Source organism: Eptatretus burgeri, chromosome 3, assembly GCF_056783735.1.
Source record: "Eptatretus burgeri isolate ZD-2024b chromosome 3, Ebu_testis_v1, whole genome shotgun sequence".
Lineage (NCBI taxonomy): Eukaryota > Metazoa > Chordata > Myxini > Myxiniformes > Myxinidae > Eptatretus > Eptatretus burgeri.
The window spans coordinates 108,517,364-108,542,971 of NC_140963.1; the positions used below are offsets into that span (position 1 = coordinate 108,517,364).

At 44.4% G+C, this 25,608-nt stretch overlaps 1 protein-coding gene across 2 annotated transcripts in view; it reads left to right on the forward strand.

Annotated features, from left to right (window-relative positions):
* Positions 1 to 14,067: 14,067 nt before the first annotated feature.
* The window catches only part of LOC147030666 (uncharacterized), a 31,024-nt gene continuing 19,483 nt past the window's right edge, over positions 14,068 to 25,608 (forward strand). The window contains exons 1-3 of one of the 2 annotated variants that reach the window (XM_085874922.1): positions 14,094 to 14,223; positions 24,290 to 24,392; positions 25,141 to 25,338. In XM_085874922.1, the coding sequence (XP_085731048.1) occupies positions 24,295 to 24,392; positions 25,141 to 25,338 (296 nt within the window). In that variant the 5' untranslated portion in view covers positions 14,094 to 14,223; positions 24,290 to 24,294. Of the gene's footprint in view, positions 14,224 to 24,289; positions 24,393 to 25,140; positions 25,339 to 25,608 lie in introns of both variants that reach the window. The other variant, XM_085874923.1, reaches the window with a different exon arrangement.

A 25,608-nucleotide genomic window follows, 5' to 3' on the forward strand; every position in this document is an offset into this window, starting at 1 on the left:
CTAGGGATGGCAATTTTGTTAGATCGGACAAACTTTAGTCGAGTTATGGTGAAAATGTTAAAATTACTATAAATCGGTCATGACCTTAAAATTAGGACAAGATCAAAAAATGGCAACCCTGCATACTTTTTATTCTCATAATTGATGCAAAATTTCATTCCAAAAGTCCCAGCCGGCTCCGAGATACAGCTCGGAAATTGATACAGTTTAGAAATTCGGATTGTTGAGTGCAAGAAGAAATAAAATAATAAAAACAAATTCTAAATGATGCTGTCATACTCCTGGGGGGTCGAAGAAACTCTGTGATACCATTAAAAATTGGGGGTGCCAATTGCAGAAACAAACCCTCCAATAGCAATAAGCCTTACCCTATATTATAGGGAGAGCCTCAACTGAAGAAGGGATGTGGAAATGCAATTCTTTCATCACTCTAACCTTACTCCTAGCCTATCCAACTCTTCCAATGTAATATAAAGCTGGCTGGCTTGTCTGGAATAATACAGCAGTTAAAAATCTCGTTGCATTTTGTACAATAATTGACCATAAACGGTTACTGACATCTTAGACGCCATTGATAGTTTGATAATGAAATAATAAGAGCTGGTCACTCATCTGGAATGCATCATCAAATTCTTCCAAGTGCCATATACTTACTATGTCTCTACGTACAGACTATGTGGGTAAACATCGTTTCTTTCTGCAATCAAGTACTGGCAGAGCTGGTCTTTGGAGCTCCTTGGATTAACAATCTGTTATGACTTTCCTTGGACCTATCAGATATCCAAGTGGGCTGACGTGTGAAAAGGAAGGCAGCTTGGAATCTTCCGCAAAACAAAGTCATTCCTTGGCCGCTTTCCGTCTCAACATCTCAACCATCACCATGTCATGTTATCCCATATTCTTATTTCCAATATTTTCTATTACTGACTCGCTCTCCTTTCCTGTCCACCTGGACTGTACTCCATTTTTCCTGGTGTGTCAGCTGTTTTTGTCTGTTCAAACATTACTTGTCTACTCAACCCATTCGATTCCCGATTCCTCTCTGCATGTCCTTACTTATGCTGCCAAAGTGTTTGTTGCTTCCCCATTTCCTCATCCTCCCTCATAGGCCAGGTAAAAATGCTTTATTGTGGTGTCAACATCACCCCCCCCCCTCAATCTCTACAAAAAACTTTTTTCACTTGTATAATTAAATTTGTTTTTGAAGCTCTGCTTCCATCCCCAGCCCTTTCTGTGAGAGCAGGAACCAAATTGAAGTGGCATGTGTTGGATTGTTTGATGCACACTCAGCTACAACAATCACTATCTTAAGCAGTTTTACTTGATAAAATGGGGAGGCTTGACATTGTCAGGGTTATCACAACTCATTTAAACAAGTGTTACCAATCATCACTTACTAATTTAATGTGAACCTCATGCAGTACACCTGCAAAAGAGTGATTTCACCAGAAGTGTTTTTTGTCAATCCAGGATCTAATGCTCGTAGTGGAGCTACAACACATACATCTCACACACATGGACTTGCAGACAAATAGATGAGACACAACACAGGACTGTTGGATGAGACAAACACAGCCACTGAGCTTGGGGGAAGTGCCATCACTTCCCAGGGCACTCTGGGTACCAGCAACATCACAACAATGGCTCCACTTTTATCACTGCACTCAATTGGGGAATTTGCTTCACACAAATTCCCTCCCCCCCCCGCCCTGGATGACCATGGATGACAGCCTATAGGGATTATCTGTGCTCTTATCCTTTTAAATGTTGAACATCAAGCACAGAAGCAGCATGTACGATTTTGAAGGTCTTTCGTATGACTCGGCCAGGGTTTGAACTGCCAACCTCCCATACTCAGAGTAGACGTTCTAACCATCACACCACCAGCTCTGCTCAAGGTGTGATAAAATAACGAGTGTTACAAAATATTTCACCACTCAACATAGGGGTAACCACACCATCACTGAAACATGATTACGACTCCGACTATTACTTATTTTTAACATCCATAATTAATCATTCCCACCTTCTTTGTGGGGTCATCTCGGAAATATTTTTGGCCCGTGTTTCACAATCTGGCTAATCAAGCCTGACATTCCACTGAGGGTGGCAGGATTTTATAATTTTTTTCAGAGTGGCCGTGATAACTTTCATACTCTTTACAAAAGACACAAATACATTTACCACCCACCAATAACCAATGCTGTCAGACGGGTCCTTCCAGTGGATGCCACACACCATGATGTAGCTCCCTACATGTGAAACACCAGGATGACCATTTATAGGTCACTCGAGATTCTAACCCAGGAAAGATAGCTCAAAGCCAAGTGTGCATACCTCGAGGCTATCCTACCTGCCCAGAACTATGAAATGTTTCTTAGGTTATTTGCAAGACGAGAATGATGATACATGTACCACGGTTTAACACTTGTAGTAGTGATAATTCTGTGGGCCTTCACTGTGATCTCGGCCCCTCAACATATGCAGGACAGTTCTATCAAATCCGTAGATTCTTCCTGAGATGGCAATTTTAATTTTGTCTGGCTTGAAGTATTTTACCCAGAAATGTTTTTTTTTAAAAATCATGTTCCAATGGCATGAGTCAAAGTTGAAACAGGCAAGATTGGTTCAGAAGGTACAGGTCAGGTCAGGTAGGGGAGCATGTACCAGAGCAGCGCATCACTGCGACTACTTTCTGCTGGTACTCCAGGGAGATCCGTCTGGCGATCCCCCAGGCAGATTCCTGGCCATCCCCATCTCCTTGAGATGCTGATCAAGCTGCTGCAACCACGAGGCACGTGGTCGGCCCATTGACCTCCTCCAATCACGAGGCTCCCTCGCTGAGAGAATCTAGTGAGCAAGATCAGCATCAGGAAAACGAGCAATGTGTCCATAAAACCACAACTGACGCTCACGGACTATGCAGGTAACAAATCTCATTTGAGTCTCTCAGCAACCGCTCTTTGGACACAAGGTCCGACCAGCCAGCGAAAGCCAAGGATTCTCTGAAGAGATGTGGTACCAAAGGAATTAAGTCTCCATCTCAGATCCCTGGTCAGAGTCCAAATCTCACATCCATAGAGGAAAACTGGAAGCACCAAGGACCTGAAGACAAGGACTTTTGTCCTCCTGTACAGGAACCAACAGCGCCACACCCCATGATTCAGTGACTCCATGACTCCCCAGGCCTGACCCAGACATCCATTGACCTCTAGCTCACAGCCAAGGAATGTAAATCTCTCCATGACCTCAACATTATCACCACAAACAGGTACAGACAAGATAGCAGCATCCAAGATGTCAACGAAAGCCTGGATCTTAGTTTTGACCCAGGGAACCCATAATCTCAGCAGCTCTGACTCCTCATTTCGCACCACAAGGGCCCCAAAAAGGATATCCTGAGTCTCCGAAAAGATGACTGCATCATCTGCGAAATTAAGGAAAGAAATCTTGACATTCCCAAACAATGTAGAGCAGCTTGATCTCTCGAACATCCTCCCCAGAATCCAGTACAGAGAAGTGCTGAAAAGTGTGGGGGCCAGTACACACCGCTAAAAAACTCCTGTAATAACTGTAAATAAGTCAAAGATGGAACCACCACACCACACAGTACTCTCAGTTCCAGAGTATAGTTCAGAAATCAGATTGATCAGTTTCGGTGGCACCCCACGGAGACCGAGAATCTTTCAGAGTACATCCCGATTCACTGAATCAAACACTTTACCGCGATCAACATTGGCTGCAAGCAGCCCCTGCCAAAACTCTCGCCTGCATTCGGTGAGGACCCAAAGAGCAAGGATACGGTCAATCGTTGACCTCTTTGGTGTAAAGCCTGACTACCATGGGTGCTGGTGCTCAAGCAAGTAGCGGTGAACCAATCAAGAATAATTTGAGCAAAGACCTTGCCAGGCACTGAGAGCAGCGTTACCCCTCAGTAGTTGTTGCTGTTCTGGCAATCACCCTTCCCTCTCCAGAGGGGGACAACAAAGCCCCTCTTCCAGTCAGTTAGGATGATGCCTGTGTTCCAGGCAGAGCAAAGAACCGCATGCAATGACAAGAGCACAGCATTTCCACCAGCCTTGAGAAGTTCAGCATGGATGCCATAGATCCCAAAAGCTTTACCCCATTTCAACCGGTTCACTGCAGCCTGTTTCCACAAACGAAGGTGGACCACAGTTGATTGGAGGGTCAACAATGGGGAAAGTAACACCCCTGACATCCAACTCAACAGCTGGTGGGTCGGTCTAGTCCAACAGCTCAAAGTAACCGGCCAATCGGACCTTCACTTCAGGCTCCTCCGTCAACAGCCCACCACCCTCCGCTCTCACTGCAGTGCACCAAGAGACGGGCTGGGAGGAATGCAATACACGAATTGCCCTGCAAGCAGGACGAGAATCACTTGTCCACAAGTGATGCTCTACCCCTCACAGATTTCTTGCACAAAGGCCTCCTTGTCCATCCTCAGCACTTGTACAATTTTACGCCTCAACTCCCCGAACAGCTCAGCTCTGCCCTTAAGCCTGACCATGCAGCTCTGGTCAATGGTATCCAGTGTCCCTTGAGAGACAAAATTCTTCTTCTCTCCATGGTGAGTTCCAAAACATCCACCGGCAACATGAAGGATGGTCATCTTAAAGGCACTCCACAACTCTTCAGGATTTCCCAAAGCAACCAGACCCCCCAAATCCACACTCAGCCTGTTTGCAAACTCCTCAGCTACCCTCTCATCCTTGAGCTTGCCAACATCCAGTCTCGGCTGGGATGGTACCATTCTCCTGGATTTAAACTACAAGTTCAGAGTTGCTCCACCAAGCCTGTGGTCGGTATTGAGGAACTGAGCACTCTTGTAGACGCTACAGTTCTGGATCATCCTCCAGCGACCATCAATGAGCATGTGGTCAATCTCCTTTTCCACACCACCAGCATTGGAATACCAAGTCCAGCGATGGCCCTGTGGGTGCTAAAACCATGAAGCAGCCACCCTAAGTCCACGACTTTTTCCAAAGTCAAGGAACTTAGTGCTCTTCTGGTGCCCAGTTCTAGAGCAATGGGGACCAACACACGTCTCATAACTATCCCCATCAGCTCCAGTTGATGCATTGAAATCACTCAAGACTGAAAGAGTATCTCGCATGGGAAACTGATTAACCACAGACTCGAGCACAGCATAGAATGCATCCTTCAAGGTGAGCTCACTCGCCTCCGTTGGAACACACACAAAGACCAGGGAAACGACACCCAAGGAGTGATGAATCCTTCATCTCTTAATACGCTCTTTGACTGGTGTTTCCCGAATTACCATTGGAGTCAGCTTATTGGGTGCAGCTCCTGCATCTCGTTGGGAATGGTAACTATCAGAGTGACCAGACCAATAGGAGGTTCTGATCTGAACTACCTGAACCACCCGACACCCACCATGATTTTTCTGAACCATGAGGTTCTGAACCACCCACCATGATCTCACCACAATCCGGCCTCCAAACCGCAGAGAGTGCTGCAATAATGATGTTCAGATGCTTGAGCTCAGATGATAACAGACAGGTGATCATCCTCTCTTTGGGATAGGACATTCCAGGCACCCACCCAAAGGGACTACCCCAGATTCAACCAAGAAGACTGCCATTTGGTGGACGACACCTCCGCTTCACTCTGCCACATGCCACCGCAATCTGACCCAGGAAGTTTACCCAATGCTTTTCCTCCTGTCACCAAGGAATGGGGGTCCCGAAGGCTTTGCCCCAATCCCATCATCCGGTGAGCTGCCCTGCAAAGGGCAGCAGCACAGGAGGAACTCCCACTGAGTGGGTTTCAGGAACCGTTTGCCATTTTACGGATTTACGAATTTTACAAATCTGAATCTTAAGATGATTGAGTTCAAGGATATAGATTGTTGATTACAAATGTGGAAATGGCAGCAAAGCTAATCTCCAAAATATCTCTCACTATCTATCCCACACGTTTATAAAATCCCACACTCTCATTATCTCTCTCTAAAAAGGACCATCTGGAAAACCGTCCAATATACTCTCTTAACAAACCTCTTGAGGAGGTTCAGTCATTCAAATGCATGGGTCTCACTATCAGCCATGAACTTTCTTGGGCAAACCACATTTCAAAATTGTCTTCCAAAGCCAGCCAACAACTGGGTATCCTCCATCATACAAAGTCCTTCCTTGGCATGCCTAAACTCCTATCCACCTACAAGACCTTCATCTGCAACTTTATGGAGTACTGCTCTCCCCTGTAGACTGGCTCTCCTGCATCATCTTGCTCAGCTTGATGCCATTGAAACCAAGGCCTTTGAGATTATTGGAATCTCCAGCACTGAAGCTGAGTCAATGGACATCTCACTTCACCATCGCAGACAGGTCGTTGGTCTCTCCATCCTCTACCGCCTCCTTTCTGGTCTTGCACTCTCTGCTCTTTCCGTGATTTGTCCCTACCCCCTCAGGTTTCTGCAGGCTTCACACGGTCCACCATCGACCTCCTTCTGGTGAAACTACCTAAATCCAGGCACCTCCACTCATTCGTTCCTCTTTTTCCCCACCTGTGGAATCGACTTCCACATTCTCTTCAATCTCATTCTTCCCTCCAGGTCTTCAAGACAACTGTTCACCACCATTTCAGATCGTCCCCAATCCAAAACCATGATATTTTCTACCCCCATTAACCCCAACCAAATCACTCCTCCTTCCAATTTTCCAGTTTTCTCTCCTTGGAGTTTCCTCTTGTATCCATTTTGTCCACCTCATGCATATAATATGTGTTTTACGTCATTTCATGTTACATCCTGATCCGTTCACTGTACTAGCTCTTCCACGAGCCTCAACTATGTATGCAAAAAAAATCTCTCATTCAAGAGTTCTAAGACTTCTCAATCAGATTTGCTCAATTGCTATTACTGCCTGATGATGTTTCATATAATTTGTCCATCTCATGATACTAAAATCCCAGGGCAAGTCTCCTATCCTTAATTCATTTGTCTATCATATATTGTTTCTTTCCCCTATTTTACCCTGCACATATGAAGCAAAAAGTGTGGTTAAGCAATTGGTTCAATCTGTCTGTCTGTATGTCTTCTGTCTGTCTGTCTACAGATGTCAGTTTCTGACTGAGGAACAACTTAATTTAAATTAAATATTATATTTTGAACACTTTCTAACATGATTCGGAAAACGAACCACGAGTTCAGCAGTACTTTGGCTCTGAATTTGGCAAATTGCCTCTCACCACAGTCAGCTCAGTGGTCTTTCTGTCTACGATCTCCACTCTGCCCCCCCCCGCTCTGTCTGTGATATGTCCCCCCCCCCCATATTTCCGCAGGGCACTCAAGGACCACCAGCAACCCCTTTCTAGTGAAACTACCAAAATCAAGAATCACTGCTCACCTTCACTCTTTAATTCCTCTTTTTTTTCCACCTCTGAAACAAACTCCCACACTCTCTTCAATCCCACTCTTCTCTCCAGGTCTTCAAAACAGCTGTTCACCACCATCTCTTTTCTTCCCCCATCCAAAACCATGATCTCGTCTACCCGAGTTAATCCACCCCAAACCCACCTCCTTCAAAGTCCCTGCTTTCCTTCCTGAAAGTGCCTGTAGTGTCCATCTTGTTTACCCCGTGTACCCCGCTCCATCCTTTTCCCTTCCACAGATCTCCTAATGTCTCTGTTCCCCACTGTTTTGTGCTTCCCTCTCCTGCCCCTCCTGTCTCCTGCTCCCTTTGTTATATGTTCTGTGTGTTAGCTCTTATACGAGCCTCAATATTACGTACAAATTTTTTTTTAATCTCATCCTGATCGTGTATGCTATATGTTCTGTGTGTTAGCTCTTATACGAGCCTCGATATTGCATGCAATTTTTTTTTTTTAATCTCATCCTGATCGTGTATGCGCAGAGACGAGTTAGATAATCCTTTTAGTCTGGCAGTTAAACAAAATTGAAAATCATTCCAAACAGGAAACATAGTTTTTAAGGATGTCATAAAGGACACAAACAACATGCATGAATAACAAATTTAACGTGTTTAACAAAAAATTTAACAAAAAAAGGTGGTGTCAAAGATGGTGCATCAACGGTGGGAAACTTCTGAAAGTTTTTTTTTTTCCCATATAGCCTTTAAATCCTTAATTTTATTTCAAATGAATTATATAGTTAAACACTTAAGAACACAAATCGCCTTGTTGGCACTTTCAGAAAGCTTCCATTTAGCAGTACTTGGAGAAAATTCTATGCTATTTTACACCATCTCAACTAATCAAATGTTCCACTCATGTTCTCGGTGTTGGGTAATATTGAGATTCAGACAAAATTGCAGCTCGTGGAAATATCAGTCGTGCTCAGAATCACAAAGCAAGAGTTGAAAAGACCCTTATACCATGCCCTTTATCTTAAGACTGCACAGGGTAAATAGTCCAGTCAAAATAAAGTTGGAGGTCACACTAATTGCAAGAAAAACTAGAACGGGCACTCATAGAGTGCATACCTTTGCCGCCACTACTTTTTTTGTTCTTGGTATGAGTGTGGGGAACTGGTTTCATATGAATCGTCTTATGACACAAACCACATATCTATAATGTCATGACCCCCCCCCCCGACTTTCGGGGGCTACGGACTAAACAACAATCAACTCACGTCGTTTTGGCGAGTCTTCACTCGCAAGCTCGGTGAATACAACGTTTCAACAAGAGAAGGTAATCTCGTTTGATGCTGGTTTCATGCAAATCGAATAAGAATTGACTGAGTTATGCCGAAAACCGCATATTTTTCAAGGGCGTGACCCCCCCGACATTTTACCCCAACCGGTGACATGTGTTATGACGTCATTGTGTCACAAGATTGGGCATTAAATTCTGAACATTTTGGTGCTGGGTTCATGTAAAGCGGACAAGAATTGACCGCATTATGACAAAAACCGCATATTTTTCAAGGTCGTGACCCCCCTGACCTTTGACCCCTAACCGGTAACAAGAGTATGGGCGTCATTGTGTCATATTGCATATCACAAGATGAGGCGTTGAATTCTGAACATTTTGGCATTAGTTGCATGCAAATTGAATAAACATTGACCGTGTTATCGTAAAAAGACGATTTTGACCTTTTCGTGACCTTGACCTTGACCTTTGACCCGAACGATCCCAAAATCTAATCGAATGCTTGCTGGCTAATACCCAATCGTCCCACCAAATTTCATGCAATTCGGTTTAATACTTTTTGAGTTATACGAATCACAAGATTACAAATAAATAAATAAATACACGCCGACCAAAACATAACCTTTCGCAGAATGTGAAGGTAATGAAACCACTTTTATTTGTCTTCTTTAAGTACATGTAATAACATATTAAAAATTCCAACAAGTTCCTGGTGTGGAACAGATTTCTGGGGGTGTCCAAAATTTGGCATATATAGGGACCTGGCAAAATTAGGTCATAGGTTACAAACACTAGGATAGGTCAAACTTCAATCATCTACGTTGAATTTTACTATTAATATTAATTGTTTAGGTCACATTTGATATTTAAATGTCCTTTAAACCATGCCCATCGTCAAACTGAGGACCAGTCTGCCTCCCCCCCCACCCCCCCACCCTACACACGCACATAGGTAGGGCATAATTTAGATAAGGATACCTTTTCCTTACTAGGCATTGTTGCAAACATTAAAAGTATCATCAGTCTTCTTGTTACCTTGGTCACTCATGTTCTCACATACACCTCTCCATTCCCCACATGCTGGATTACAGGGCAGTCCTTGTTGCCGACACCCGCAGTGCTTAGTTTGGCAGCCAGATTTGCAGCGGCATCTAACTACTTTTTGCAGTTCTTCTGGTGCGAAATCCAAGTCACTTGCCACTGGAAATAATGTTTCTCCTTGCACCCTCCAACCCCATGTCTCTGAATTAAGTTCTCCTTTCCATGTCTGCACCTGATGATATACGCGCAAGGAGTGATACTTGGCAGCTGCCCGAGTTGGAGGTAGGAATTTTGGGTGGACCACTTGTTTTTTGGTGGCCAGAAGTTCAAGGTACTTTTGATGGCGAAGTATGTCCAAGTTCCTTGTGACCCTGGGATTTGCTTTGTATCTGCACATCAGAGCTTTTTCACCTGCTTCTGCAATTCCTTCGTTTGATCTTCCCGGATCGTTGAAAACTTCAGCTGCCTTGACAAAAGATGGGCTGTTCTTTGCCAATGAAAGAACTGCAGCTTTTCCATGACCAAACAACCTTGAAGTAGTATCACATCCGAGAACAGCATGAAGAAACAAGATGTTTCTGCAAACTTTCTCACCTGGAGTCTTTTGCAGCTTCTTGATATCAAGGTATCGGATGGGAGAACCTGCTTTAGCCTGGGGCTGGAAGTATATATTCTTGTGCTTCTTAGTTGTGTAATGGATAAGCAAAACTAAGGAGATCTGTGTTGCTGCCAACCAGTATGGTCTGACCTTTCTTGGCCACTACCAGTGCCATCTTCACTATCAAAAGATCAGCATCTCCTTTTGCATGATGAACATCACAGCCGGCCATTTCAAGATGCTTTCCAAGGACATTTATGAAACGTTGCTTATTCTCTTTGTTTGACAGGAATTCATCCTTTTTCATTTGAAGAGGCATGTTTTCATGAAACTGAACTCCTTGGGCCTGCTTGGTACCAATGTGTCTTCTGTGAGTCCCATCCTTTGGAGTTGGACCACTCTGGTAACCATCAAACACTACGACTGGGTTCCCATACCTTTTGACATGAGCAACATAATTTTGGCAGATAGCATTGTATGTCTTCCCAGTTTCCCATGGTATCTTGTGCAGAAGAGCTCCACCATCAAGGACAAATTGGAATGTTGCAATCTCCATGTGCGTCTGTTCATCAGAAGGATCCCCAGCAAGGTCCGATAGAGCGTTAGCAAGCGCTGGCTTATTAGCTTTCAAGAGTTCGTTCCTTTTTTCAAACAGAGCAGGGGGATAGCCAAATAGTTCATAGCCAAATGCGTCCTGGATACTTTCCTTCTGTGTGCTGACCATCACAAGCCTCTGAAACAGGAGAAGAGGATCGATGCTAACATCCTCACCATCGATGGAGATTTTGGACTTCGAATCCATTGCGACTGCCTGGTCTTTCTTCTTAAATGTGTACTTCATAACTTGTTTTCCCTCCATGTCCCCTAAGATTTTACTGCCAATATCCTCTGCTCTGTCGACATTCACATTGTCTGTTGCAATAACGCCATTTACTATATTTCTGAGAGTTTCAGCATTTCCGAAAGGAGATTTGTCCTCAATGAATGTGAGTAGCTTGTTCACATCATTGGCATCCCTCTTCTTACATGCCATGGAAAGGTCCTTATGTTGCTCCTCGTTGCATGTATGCACCTATCTCTCATAGTTACGGAGATAAAAAAAAATTAAGGAAAAGTGGCTTTCCGGCCGACCTGCTAACCACTGGCAATGGGTGATCCAAGATGGTGGAATTGGCTTCAAGATCGTAACGCCACACCGCCTCCATACTACTATTCCTCCAAGGTTTACACGATATTTTCCTGAGAGAACACCTCAGAAAACATGGGAATAGACACCAAGTTGAATGGAATAGGGGAAGAAATGGCCAAATTACACAGTTTTTTTAATACCGCATCCTTGCCTGAAAAAGATTAAAAAGTCACAATCATCCTAAAAACTCACCATGTTCCATGCCTTCATTTACTTGGAATTTTTAGTCATTGATAAGGTAGAGCTCGAGGAACATAAAACAAGTGGTTTCATTTTTCTTGCAATTAGTGTGAGGTTTGCCCCCATTTGGGCTTATTTTGCCTGGACTAAAGGTGTTCTAGGAATTCTCTCGTTTTATATTGCTTTGTTTATAAGATTGAGGCTCATGGAAGAGTGACAGTGGAGCAAGAGTTAGACAGAACAAGAGCAAGAATTGCTTTGAAATACATGTCCCCTACCGATGTGATATTTTCTAAGGCTAAAAAGGGCTTAACTATGTGAAAAATTGATGAAATGCTCTGAAATTCGAGCTTGTTCTGTAACTTATCATAGTAAAGCTGTGCACAAAGTTTCAGTTGAATATGTTAAAGGGTATGTTAAGTAAAAAACAGTCTGAACAGATGGAAAGCAAACCTATAGTCCCCTCTGGTGAAATTGTTATGGGACTAACAAGAGTAAGAATTGCTTTGTAATACATGTCCCCTACCAATGTGATGTTTTCAAAGTCCAAAAAGGGCAAAAAACCCGGTGAAAAATTGATGAAACGCTCTGAAACTCGAAGTTATTCTGTAACTTATCATAAAGCCATGTACCAAGTTTCAGCACCCCCCCCCCAACCCCTTTGTTAAGAATATGGGAAAAAGTCTGAAAAAAACCACAAGTGGGACGGATGGATGGATGGACAGACAGAGACCAAACCTATAGTCCAATCCAGTGAAACCAGTAGGGGACTAACAAGCAAGGGGAATGAATGAATGAATGAATGAATGAACGAGAGAGAGAGAGAGAGTAAGAGAGTAAGAGAGTGAGAGAGTGAGAGAGTGAGAGAGTGAGAGAGTGAGAGAGTGAGAGAGTGAGAGAGTGAGAGAGTGAGAGAGAGAGAGAGAGAGAGAGAGAGAGAGAGAGAGAGAGAGAGAGAGAGAGAGAGAGAGAGAGAGAGAGAGAGAGAGAGAGAGAGAGAGAGAGAGAGAGAGAGAGAGAGAGAGAGAGAGAGAGAGAGAGAGAGAGAGAGAGAGAGAGAGAGAGAGAGAGAGAGAGAGAGAGAGAGAGAGAGAGAGAGAGCAACCTGAGAGTAAGAGGGTTGGGCTCAGCAGGCTCAATGGACTCAGCAGGCTCAAAAAGGTTGAGGGTATGGATTGGGGGTGACATGAAATTGTGGTGCACCACTTGCTTGAATTCTGGAGGGAAGAGTGGGATAGAACAGTCTCAGGAAGGTGATTCATCAGACGGGAGAAGTGATGAACAAAATAGTTGAGATGTGCAGTCATCATGGATTTTGGAAGTTTAATAAGGAGGGGGTTACTTGGTCTTTGAAAATGATTGGTCGGGGACGGGGGGGGGGACGGGGGGGGTGATGTGAGGGTCTTGTAATCAATGTAAAGGTGCGCTGGTGTATTTAAATGTCTAAGTCCTGCCTACAATAATAATGCATAAACTTGAAATAAAGATGCTAACAGTGTTACTTTTAGTCATACATATTAAGAAATCTGCACAAATCAACATGCCCAGCATCTGAAAAGGTTTCCTGGTGTGAATCGCAAGACAGGGTAACCCACTTGCGAACCGTCAAGTCTGGGTTTGATCCCTCATCCAACTATAAACTGGCTGATTGGTGTTTCTCCGACAGGGTGCTGCATCACAAAGTATGTGATCATCCCTCAGATGGAAGTGAGACTCATGTCCAGTGTACCAGGATTAGCTGATGGACGTTAAAAAAAAATCCCTCGGTGTCTTTCGAGGAGAATCAGATTGTTTTCGCCGGCACCCGAAACAAATTCCAAATTCCTGCCCTGACTGACACTGGGAAGGCAAAGGCAAACCACACAGTGTAATTCTTGCCTTGGGTGATTGTTTGATCAAATCAAATTGCTTTCTCAATAGGTCTTATATTCAGTGATAACAATGACATGTACTTGTTGTGATGAGCCATAATGAAAGGCAAGACCTTTGGGTTACAAATGTGATTCTCGTACCACCGATTCACACACAAGCATATGCGCACAGAACAAGAATTGGCTCTAGAGAATGAACGCTCGAGATGATGTAACCAACAACTCACCCGCCGGACTTACTACTCACATTGCTCAATGACCCCAGGCTGAGCCTCCTCAATCAATGACTCTTCACCTCCATGATCGATCATTTCACTCAACAAGGAAATTGGAAAAAGGGAAATTTGAAGGGAAGATGGGAGGGTTGTTGGCCAATGGGCTGGAGCCCCCCTCCCCCTCACTTCTCTTGTATTATTTTATTTCCTCAATCTTTTTTTTCTACCTCCCACCTTCATGTTTTTAACATCTTCCACCCACTTTTCTTTCTCCAGAACCCCCTCCTCCCCATCTGAGCTCCTTCCCCCTCAAGCCAGCAACCAGAACCAAAAATACCCTCACTTATAACCCTCTATCTACTCAGCAATCAACCCCCTCCCCATCCCACCCCACCTAGCCCAGGTTTTAAGAGCCAGAGAGATGGAACTCTTCACCAGAGACGGAGAACCTGGACAGGTGTGCATGGTTCTGGACAGGTAAGTGTGGTTGCAGACAGGTTAGTGTATTTCATTCGTATTGTTGCAACATGCTGGAAGAGTTGGTTTATTTTGTAATCAACTATTGCATGATGATGTTATGTTGTTTGTTTTTATATATTGTGTAATTATATGTTGTGTATTGTTGCAGGTCTTGCTGTTAATTTGCATCATGTTCCTGTTTGGATTATTATTATCATTACTTTAAAAAAATTAGAAAGATCAAATCATCCTGAATTTGGAATGTCATTTTCAACCAAATATAAAGGTTCAATATTCACCCTGCGGATGATCCCATTTAACGAAATATAAAGTTTCGCATTGACGGGCCGATAAAACGAAAAACATGAATTTATTTACAAATGCACCGCATTGTTATCCGAATTAATAAAATGTATCAGTTTCAGAAAAAGCTCCCCGTATATGAATAATTCCATGATTTTAAGTTTGTCAGTTTCAAATATTAACTCGTTTTTATATAAATACAAGCTGTTCATTTTTTCCGAGGCATTATTTTTGCATAATGTAGGGCTGGTCGGTCAGCTCAAAGGTACGCAAACTCGCTCTCTGAGCTGCCTGGCCTGGGTTCGAATCTCGACACAGCCATAAACAGGGCCGGATTTCGACATGTGGTGGCCCTGGGCAGCCTTCAGTGGTGGAGGCCCACCCTACCTTAGAATACTAAAAAGGTGACAAGACATATTTACAGTCATCCATAAAGTATATTTTTCAAGAACAAAGAATCTGAACTTCTATATAAAATAGAGAATGAGATAAGATGAATATCTTATATCTGTTACAAAATGAATATCTTATATCTGTTCCACTAACTACCAACTACCATTCAGACACTCACAAATACATTTTTCCTTACAATTTTTTGTTTCATAAAATATGTGGAGGCCCCCTGGTTGTGGAGGCCCCTTGGCAACTGCCCAGCTTGCCCATGCCAAGATCCGGCCCTGGCCATAAACTGTCACCCTTGTTCTCTCTATGCATGGAGATGTTTCGGCGAGTTATCTCCGGCACCCTGAAGAAATTACAAATTCTTGCCACCTTCAGTCGAACGTCAAGCCTGGCCAGCCGGTTCGTGAAAGACTCGGCAGCCAAAATCGTTTCACGGCCGACCTCACAATTAGGTTGGCGCCTTCAAATGAGTAGCAGTGCTGGTGGTAGTATATGCTTGTATAAGACCTGAGAATATCCGATTGGTGAAAATTATCGTCGCTATGGTACAATTATATGATTTACTGCATTTCTGCTTATGTTGACGACGCATTCCTGAAAGCTTGATTCAAGAGGTATCACTTGAGTAATTCGATTAATTTCATAAAATCATATCTTTACCTCCTCCCCTCACCCCTCCTCTACCCCAGCCACCCTAACCCACCCTACTCCCCAATCCGTGATATAACAATCAGATTTCATCAACGAGATGTTCATAATGTTCGCAGAGTGAAATACAAAAGTCCAACAACGAGTTTTTGTTTTTTTTCCAATATATAATTTGACATTGAATATTAAGGAAATACTTTTTAAATAATTTTAATTTATACTCATGTGTTGACTTTTTTGTTTTTCAAACTTTGAACTGTGAGTATCTCATCCCGTGAACATTTTTGAATGTCCGAGGTATATCATTCGAGGTGTAGAACTGCTTTATCAGACAAAGGCTAAGCTTCGATGTAATTACAACTCGAAATGCACACAATACATGTAACTTTCAAAGTCAATACAACGAACAATTATAATCATTAGCTTATGATAGTATATGCAGATTGGCTGAAGGTAGGGCTGGCAGGATGGCCTGGACGAGAGGTACGCACACTCACCTCTAAGCTGTCTAGCCTGGGTTTGAATCCTGGATTTCCACAGGCAGAGTGATTCATGAATGCGTGTGCCTTCCCTCGGATGGACGTTGAACTGGATTGCATCTCTCTACACTTCTGACATAAATGTGTACGAATTAGACTTTAAAAAGTTAGCTCGAGAGTATCTTCATCAGCATTAACAAAGTAGCTTTTGTTCTCGTTCGCAAGTGTTTATGATAGTATATGATAGAATCCTAACACCTGACCCATTACATCATCTTTATTCGATTGAATTCAGAATGGGATTGAAAAAATTTCAATTCAAATCAAATGGAACACCAAATAAAATAGTCACTGCATTGGAGTCATCAGAAGGAACCCGAACAAGCAAAAAGTAAAGATGAAATCATCAGGAGGAACCTGGAGAGGCTTCTGATTTCAACTGCTACTCCTCGACCCTCAAACCCATCCATGCACAGTCAAATGAGCCTTATTAAAAATAAAAAAAAACAATAGGAACGCAGATTCAAAAAATTAAATAATTCCAGCTGCCAGACCATGCGAGCAATCAGGGTGAAATTTAAAACAGATATTCCCCAGCACTACTAGATCATGATTTCAAAGTTGCACATCGATTGATGCAATGGTTCAGTTAACCTCTGTCTATTGATGTCTATGGACATCTGTTTCACAACAGGCAGACATGAATATCACTGCCAAGGTAAGTGAATCTCTCTGTGACCTCAACATCCTCACCACAAACAGGTACAGACAGGATAGCAGCATCCAAGATGTCACTGAAAGCCTGAATCTTAGTTTTGACCCTGGAAATACATAATCTCAGCAGCTCCGGCTCCTCGTTCAGTGCCTCAAGGGTCCCCATAAGGATATCCAGCATCTCTGCAAAGATGACTTAATCATCTGGGAAATCAAGCTCAGAGATCTTGACACTCCCAAATGATGCACTGCAATCTCTCTGACATCCTCCTCAAAATCCAGTTGCAGTTTAAATACAGGAGAATGCACTGAAAAGTGTGGGGGCCACTACACACCCCTGACAAACTCCTGTAATAACTGTAAATAAGTCAGAGATGGTACCACCACACCGCACAGCACTCTCAGTACCAGAGTATAGTTCAGAAATCAGATCGAGCAGTTTTGGTGGCACCCCACGGAGACTGAGAATCTTTCAGAGTGCATCCCGATTCACTGAATCCAACACTTTGCGGAGATCAACATAGGCTGCAAGCAGCCCCTGCCGAAACTATCATCTGCGTTCGGTGAGGACTCGAAGAGCAAGGATATGGTAAATTGTTGACCTCTTTGGAATAAAACCTGACTGCTCTGGAAATTGGTGCTCAAGCAAATGGTCTAGAACCCGAGTAACCATTATTCAAGCAAAGACCTTGCCCGGCACTGAGAGCAACGTCACCCCTCAGTAGCTGTTGCAGTCCTGGTGATCACCCTTCCCTTTTCAGAGAGGGGCAACAAGGCCCCTCTTCCAGTTAATTGGGATGATTCCTGTGTTCCAGACAGAGCACAGAACTGCATGCAACGATACAAGTACAGCATTTCCACCAGCATTGGGAAGTTCACCATGGATGCCACAGATCCCACGAGCTTTACCCCATTTCACCCAGTTCACCGCAGCCTGTGTTTCCACAAACAAAGGTGGTGCACAGTTGATTTCAGGGTCAGCAATAGGGATAGTTACACCCCTGATGTCCAACTCAACAGCTGGTGGGTCAGTCTGGTACAGCCGCTCAAAGTAACCGGCCTAGCGGGCCTTCACTTCAGACTCATCTTTCAAGAGCCTACCACCCTCTGCTCTAACTGCAGTACGCCAAGGGATGGGCTTGGAGGAACGCAATGCGCGACTTCCTCTGGAAGCAGGAAGAGAATCACTTGACCATAATTAATACTCTATCCCTTCACAGATTCCTTGCACATCGGCCTCCTTATTCACCCTCAGCACATGTGCAGTTTTACACCTCAACAACCTCAACAGCTCAGCTCTGCCATTAAGCCTGGCCCTGCAACTCTGGTCATTGGTATCCAGTGTCCTCTTTGCCTGATGGTGTGTTCCAAGAAATCCACCGGCAACATCAAGGATGGTCGTCTTGAAGGCACTCCACAACTTTTTAGGATTTCCCAAAATAACCAGACCCCAAAAGCCTCACTCAGCCTGTTCACCAACTCCTCAGCTCCCCTGTCATCCTTGAGCTTGCCAACATCCAGCCTAGGCTGGGATGCTACCATTCTCCTGGATTTAAACTAACTTTAGAGTAATTACAACAAGCCTGTGGTCGGTATTGAGGAACTGAGCACTCTGGTAGACCCTGAAGTTCTGAATCATCCTCCAGCACCCATCAATGAACACATGGTCAATCCCCATTGCCACACCACCAGTATTGGAATACCAAGTCCAGCGATGATCCTGTGGGCACTGAAACCAAGAACCAGCCACCTTAAGTCTACAACTTCTTGCAAAGTCAAGGAACTTACTGCTATAATGGTTCACAGTTCCAGACCCATGGGAACCGACATTTCTCATCGCCATCCCTATTTGTGCCAGTCGATGCATTGAAATCTCCCAAGACTCGAAGAGTATCTTGTCTGGGGCACTGATCAACCAGACATGAGTCAGAGCATATGCAGAGACCAGGGAAATTTCACCCAAGGAGTGACGAAAACCATACGCTCGTTGACCGGTGTTTCCTCAATTATCATGGGAGTCAGCTTATTGGACACAGTAACAGCAACCCCTTGTCTATGGTAACCATCAGAGCCACCAGACCAGTAGGCGGTGTAACTACCCACCATAATCTCACCACTATCCGGTCTCCGAACCTCAGAGAGTGTTGCAACACCAATGTCCAAATGCTGGAGCTCAGAGATAGCAGAGACAGGTGATCATCCTCTCTTAGAGATAGGACATTCCAGGCACTCACCCAAAAGAACCACCTCAGGTTAACCCGAGGAAACTGCCATCTTGTGGACGACACCACAGCACCACCCTGACACACACCACCACAATCCAACCCAGGAAGGTTACCCCGTGCTTTTCCTCCTATCATCAAAGAATGGGGGTCCGGAAGGCTTTTCCACAATCCCATCATCCATTAAGCTGCCCTGTGATGGTTTTGTCGCCGACAATCTGATCATGAAACAGGTTTATATGGTACCTGTAGCAAGTCACAGATCTGATCTGGCCTGATGTGACAACAGTGAAAGTACAGGACCGATTGCTGAACTCCACTCTTTGCTTTGCGATTGCGGGCTAATTACAAATTCTTCCCCTCACCCAGAGATAGTATTGCATCAGTAGCACAGCCATACTCTCAACCAACAATGCTTGCTATCCCACAGCCTTGTGCTGCATACGAAAGAAAAAGAACAACAACAAATTGAAGGTCATTTTAATAAATCAAGTGGGTCTTCACCAACGATTCACTGTCATTCCCCTGAGACCAGCTGAGGCTCCAGAAACAAAGAACAAAACAAAGTGGATTTGAACACACAACCTCTGTATACCATGCCAATGTCCTCATCACTAAGCCACCACCATTGTGAACAGTGGTTGGAATTGAGTCTGAAAAGCATTTAATATTGTTGTGGGCCGGGGGATCGGGTGAGAAGACCACTCGGTGGGGGAAGCCATCCAGTTCCCACAAGACTCCCGGGAATTGTAGGCCGTCGCACACGGATAATTCCGTGATGTGGCGGGTCGCTTAACTGACCGTGGACACTAATAACTCAACCGCGTGACTGAGGGTCCTCCCGTCGATGGGTTAATCGGGTTACCTAATTAATCACATGATTTAATTCCAGTGAACACGCCCTCAGTACGCCTTGTCCGAACCGGATCACTCTACCGGATCGGATCACTTTTCCGGATCGGATGCAGCCGAGCGACACTGCTAAGGACGTACCGACTAAAAGGAATGGATCGTTGGGAATAAAGTCCCGGCTAAAGTAGGATTCGGACCATGCTGGATCAATGGAAGAAAAGACAAAAATGAGTAGGGAACATTCCTAATAATAATAATTTATTTACAGGCAGGCGAGGAAAGATATGTGGCACAGTGAAGAATCACTGGGGTGTGTTGTGCAGAGATAGAAAGAAGCGTGTGGTGCGACAATAAACAGGCATCTTACAAAAGGGGACACAGAGCCGACTTAACGCGAAAATAATAACAATAACAACCATTTCTATATCCCCCGCCAAATTCGTTGGTTGGTGGGGGATAATAATGATCTTCTGCAGTCTTACTTAGCAGACAGGCACCAGCACACACACACACACACACACACACACACACACACACACACACACACACACACACACACACACACACACACACACACACACAACCAACCCGATGAAGAGGGAGTTTTGAACCAGGAATTGGGTACCATAAAGGAGGAGCTTGAGTCGAGAAGGGGCGGAGTCCAGAGTGCGAGGGTGGACTCATAGGCGGGACCAGGTAGGCAGGTGGGGTCGTCGTCATGTGGGCGGAGATGAGGAGGCAGAGATGAGGAGCAGGTGGGTCGTGGCGGTGTCGATGAGGCTTGGCAAGAGAAAGGCGGAGGGACTGCTCCGACCTTTATAGGACCTGCCGCGTGGGGGGAGGTGCCACCCAGAATCGAAACATCATCACCTGAATCTGGCGCTCTGATTGGCCCCAACCCCTCATGTGGCCCGCTAACTTGGGCTGGAAACCGCCTCACTTCGTTTCTGGCAAGGCCATCTCAAACAGCGGACATACTTCGCTCCGACCCCACGAGATGACATCAATCACCCACACCGAAATTGTCACGCGGATCGTCCTGCAAAACCCCCCGGGCCGTGCCCGGGAGACCGGTCGAGGGTCCCGCATGCCCCCCCCCCGGGCGTTCGACCAGCGTCTATCAATGCACTCGCTCCACGCGCGCCAACGTGGCCCGCACTGTACATTCCTCGGCTCGATCGCAGCTTCGCTGGCTGTGGAGATGAGAAAACGTTCACCATCCGTGGATAATCCACTGCTGCCAGCGAGGACCGAAGGTACACTATCATGGACAAATCCATGCACGTCTCACGAGCGGCGCACGTGTCTGCTTTCGAGCACATTCCATACAGTGCGCGCGGCTCCGCCATTACGCATGTGGCCAGCGCCCGCATTCACACGACTCCGCTAGCGTGTGCGCGGGGCGAACACCAATATGCGCCGGACACCAAGGCCGAAAAGGAATAAGCCGCTTCTACCCGCACACTCGTATCCTGCCCAACATGGCGTGGAGTCGTCTTTATTGGCCTCTGTATGCGTTCCGTGCAGCATGGGCGTCGTGCTGGCCGTGTTTCCCGTGTCGTTAAAAACACCATTCGTGCAGCCTCTTCAGAGGTATTTATTCGTATGCCTTTTTAATGCAACCGGCAATCCTCCCCAGGCCATCGGAAGCTCGAGTCGACAACCCCGCACTGCCAAGGGCACATGACTCGCCACACACGCCGGTTTTAGGGCTCGCCTGGGAACGAGGACCTGTGCAGCAGTTTCCTCACCGCGGCACCGCACGCACTGATTTACCTCAGGAATAATCAGACGAAAAGAAGAGTGGAGACGAAATAAAGAAGAAAATGATTTAAGCAACTCTGGCTATTAGATCATCGCAACGCATTCCCTTGTTGTCCCACGAGACAAAAGGAAGGGGACTATCTACTCGTATAATAATGGAATAACTGTCTTGGGACGCCTATCTGTTGTATGCATGCGGTTCCGTGAACCACAACAATATCATATCTAGGACTCTGTGCTTCAATATGAAGGGAAACGAAGATCATCCATTTCCTGCACAGACCTATTGGCAAGGCATTCAAAACGATGATATTGCACCTGGACTGGCAATCAACATAACAGTCTAAAGTCTATACAATAATTCTTCACCATTTCCACCATCCTTTTTCAAGGCCTCAGTGCTTGAAACAACTGAACCTGGATAATCTCTTGCTGAATTCCTGTTCCTGAATGTTAAGGAATGCTAGTAGTTGTCATGAAGGCTGGTGCTAATCTGCGTCGGCGGGCAAGTAAAGTAATGAAATTTATCACCTGAAAGCCGAAAGGAGTATGTTCACCACCATGGCAGGTAAAGAGATGCTATGCTGTTTCTGTGCACCTCACTTCACACAGCGGTTGACATTCTATGAATGGTTTTCAGGTGATAGAATGATTTCTTCTTGTTTGCTAACCCATCTCTAATAACGTAATTTGAACAGTTGGAATGTTTTCCAGAATCTGGATGTTTCTTCACAAGCTATATCACTATGAAAAAGAACAAAGAAAAAAAACACTTGATGTTTTTCATACTCTGCCCATAAATGATTAACAAAAAGAGACTAAATAGAGGTTTTTACAGAGAATATCCAAGTTTGATCATACTCGTACATCACACACAAGATGGACAGGATCATGAGGACAGAATGGATAAGGCAACAGTGAATGGGATTTGAAGTTGGGATCTCAGTGTCACGACCGAAGTTTTATTAGGTGAACAAAGTGCTCGGATGTGAACACCAACAGGCCAATCAGCTCAGCTTTATGAACTATCCTTTATGAACTATCCTTTATCAAATTACAAATACTCATGACAAGATTATATTTTAACCTTGAAAACTGTTCTCTGTGTACCTGCAATAAATGCCAGCATTTGAAACCACATACTGCACTACATTTCCCAGACAGCAACAGATGCTTTGGCCAAGATCAAGATCAGAGTAAATACTTTGAGCCAGGGTCATTGTGTCATAAGTGTACTTTTACACCAATTCCAAGAACATGAGTAGAGAAAGGACAAGTTGACACAGCATCCATTATCGCAGTTGACATGAAATCTTTCTTTTTCGACAACAACCTCATCTCAGATCACCAATTTGGTTTCAGACCAGGTCACTTCACATTGGACATCCTAATTCGACTCACCCAACAATGTGTGGAGGTGCTCAATGTCAAGCATGAGTTCAGGGCCATCTCTCTGGACATATCTCATGATTTTAATAGTCTGGCATCCTGCCTTACTCTCCAAACTCTCTGCATATGGCATTTCAGGCCAACTCCACACATGACTTCCTGACTTCCTCAACTCTCGTAAGCCAATGTTTTCTGCCCTCATTAACCACCCCCAACCCCAACCCAATCCTTCCTCCTTCCAAATTTCCAGTTCTTCCTCCTGAAAGTTTCCTTCTGTATTGTCTCCATATTCTCATCTTGTACACCCCATGCATCCTCTCATGCCCCCCGCCATTCCTCCCTATTCCGATTGTTTGTCCAAGCCTGCCTCTATCTCGGCCTTCAACTCTGCTGTTGGTGTCCCCCTCCCCCTCCCCACTATTCTCAACTGTTCATTTTTTCCCTTTGTGATCTGATCCGTTTAGTGTACTCATACTAGCTCTTCCATGAGTCTCGACTTGGTATACAAAAAAAGTTTCAGGATTTCAACCTGGTTTCTCCACATCATGAGTTATCCGTTCAGATGTCAATTAAAGCTGAAACGTAGACCGATGCAAAAAAGTGATGTAAAAAAATTGTGTGGTTATACAATGGAAATATTTTTGTTTTACAATAGCTCTACTGATAAAATAGTCAGACTCCAGTGTGTGCATGTGGTGTGTGTGATTTTCAGAACTACACAAACATACATACAGAGAATTTCCTTGAGGTGGGGGGATTTTGTGGGGGAGGATGAGGGAGGTGTAGTTTAAAACCTTGCCCAGATTCTGAAATTCTTACATCCAAAATGTGGGGCCTCTTGGTGCTACAGTTCAGCCGTGAAAGAATAACGTACAAACGCACAAACAAACCTTCAAACACTTGGATATTAAATTGACTTTCAGAGATTTTAATTATTATCTACCTATATTGCACACTTCTAACTTCCCACAAATGTTTAATGTGGAATAGCATCATAAAAGTAAAAACAACCCAAACTTTCGCAGAGTACAGGTAGATATAATCATTTTAAGTCTCAAACACCTGAAACGTAGTGTGGGATCAAAACTACAAATGCCGCATGGCTCGTGTATGGCTGCATAACAAAGTGTCTGTGCAGTACTTATATACAAATTACAAATGCCTGGCTGGTGTGACGGATGACATTTCGCAAACAAATCTACTTTGATTCTTACAGGATTTGCATGATGAATTTGAGACAAAACGGCAATAAAAAATAAAGTCCAAACCTTTTCCAAACCCTCTCATCCATAATATTATTGTCGTTGGCAGCCAACATGGCTCACTTTTCCGTTGTATCAAGGCTGCTCCTGCTACTGCTTGTTTTGGGACTTGCTGTATTTCATGGACCTGCAGACCTCGCTGTCCAAGCTTGGTAAGATTAATACCTTCCACCTCCATAATGTATTAAACGTATTATTGAGGGCAAACAGTACAAATGTGTTTATGACGAAGGTATGCGAGTCACTGCAGGTCCTGAGAGTAACCGTTAATTCTTTACACCACTGAGTTGGTTAGGTTGTTTGATGCAGTCTTAAGTGCAAGATCGGTAAGGGAATATACCAGCATGGCAGAGAAAGGCCGACACTTCAAAAGCTGAAGGAGTTGCTGAAGCAAAATGAAATCGATCCAAATACCGTACAAATGTGTTTATGATGAAGGTATGCGAGTCACTGCAGGTCCTGAGAGTAACCGTTAATTCTTTACACCACTCAGTTGGTTAGGTTGTTTGATGCAGTCTTAAGTGCAAGATCGGTAAGGGAATATACCAGCATGGCAGAGAAAGGCCGACACTTCAAAAGCTGAAGGAGTTGCTGAAGCAAAATGAAATCGATCCAAATACCTGGAAGTGGCCACTCAATTGCAATTCCTGGACGGCATTAATCAGTAAGACATTTCTGGCTACCAAGGAAGAAGGCCTGAGGCCAATATGTCAGAAGAAAGCATGTTCTGAAGTGCTGACACTAACTGGACAATGTCCTGGAGCTAGATGCCTTCCTCTAAATCAATGGGTGGTGATTGATGACGACGAGTGACTATTACATCTCTGAGCCACAAGCAATCATTACTCAACATGTATTAACTAGCACTCATTACTTCCATTACCTTTTCACCCTCACCAGGTCTCTGGGTGGTGGTGAGTTTGTTCTGCCTCAGCCCGAGGATGGCTGGAGATGGTCCAAAGCTGTCGGGGATGATGGGTTATGGCAACGTGATGTTGGAAGACGAGGCTTGTGGGAGCATGGAGCAGGCTATCACAGAGGACCCCGTCAGGCTGTTCTGGCATATCTGCAGCAAGCAGGGGAGCAGGAGGCCCACAGGTAAGATTTCCATAACTGGCCATGTTTTATTTTGGATAACCATTTATATTTAAATATGCATGACAGAGAGCTTAATCTTACCTACTGTAAACAATTACTTGAGCTTCTCTAAATGAGTGAAGCAAATGCACTTGAAGGAGAAAAGTTTAGTTCTGCTTGCCAAGTAGACAAAGTTATGACATCATTGTGCAATACCCTTTTTCAATATGGGTGACCCAATGCAAACCCTCTTCAAATTTCAAGTCAATTGGATGACAATTGATGATGTTA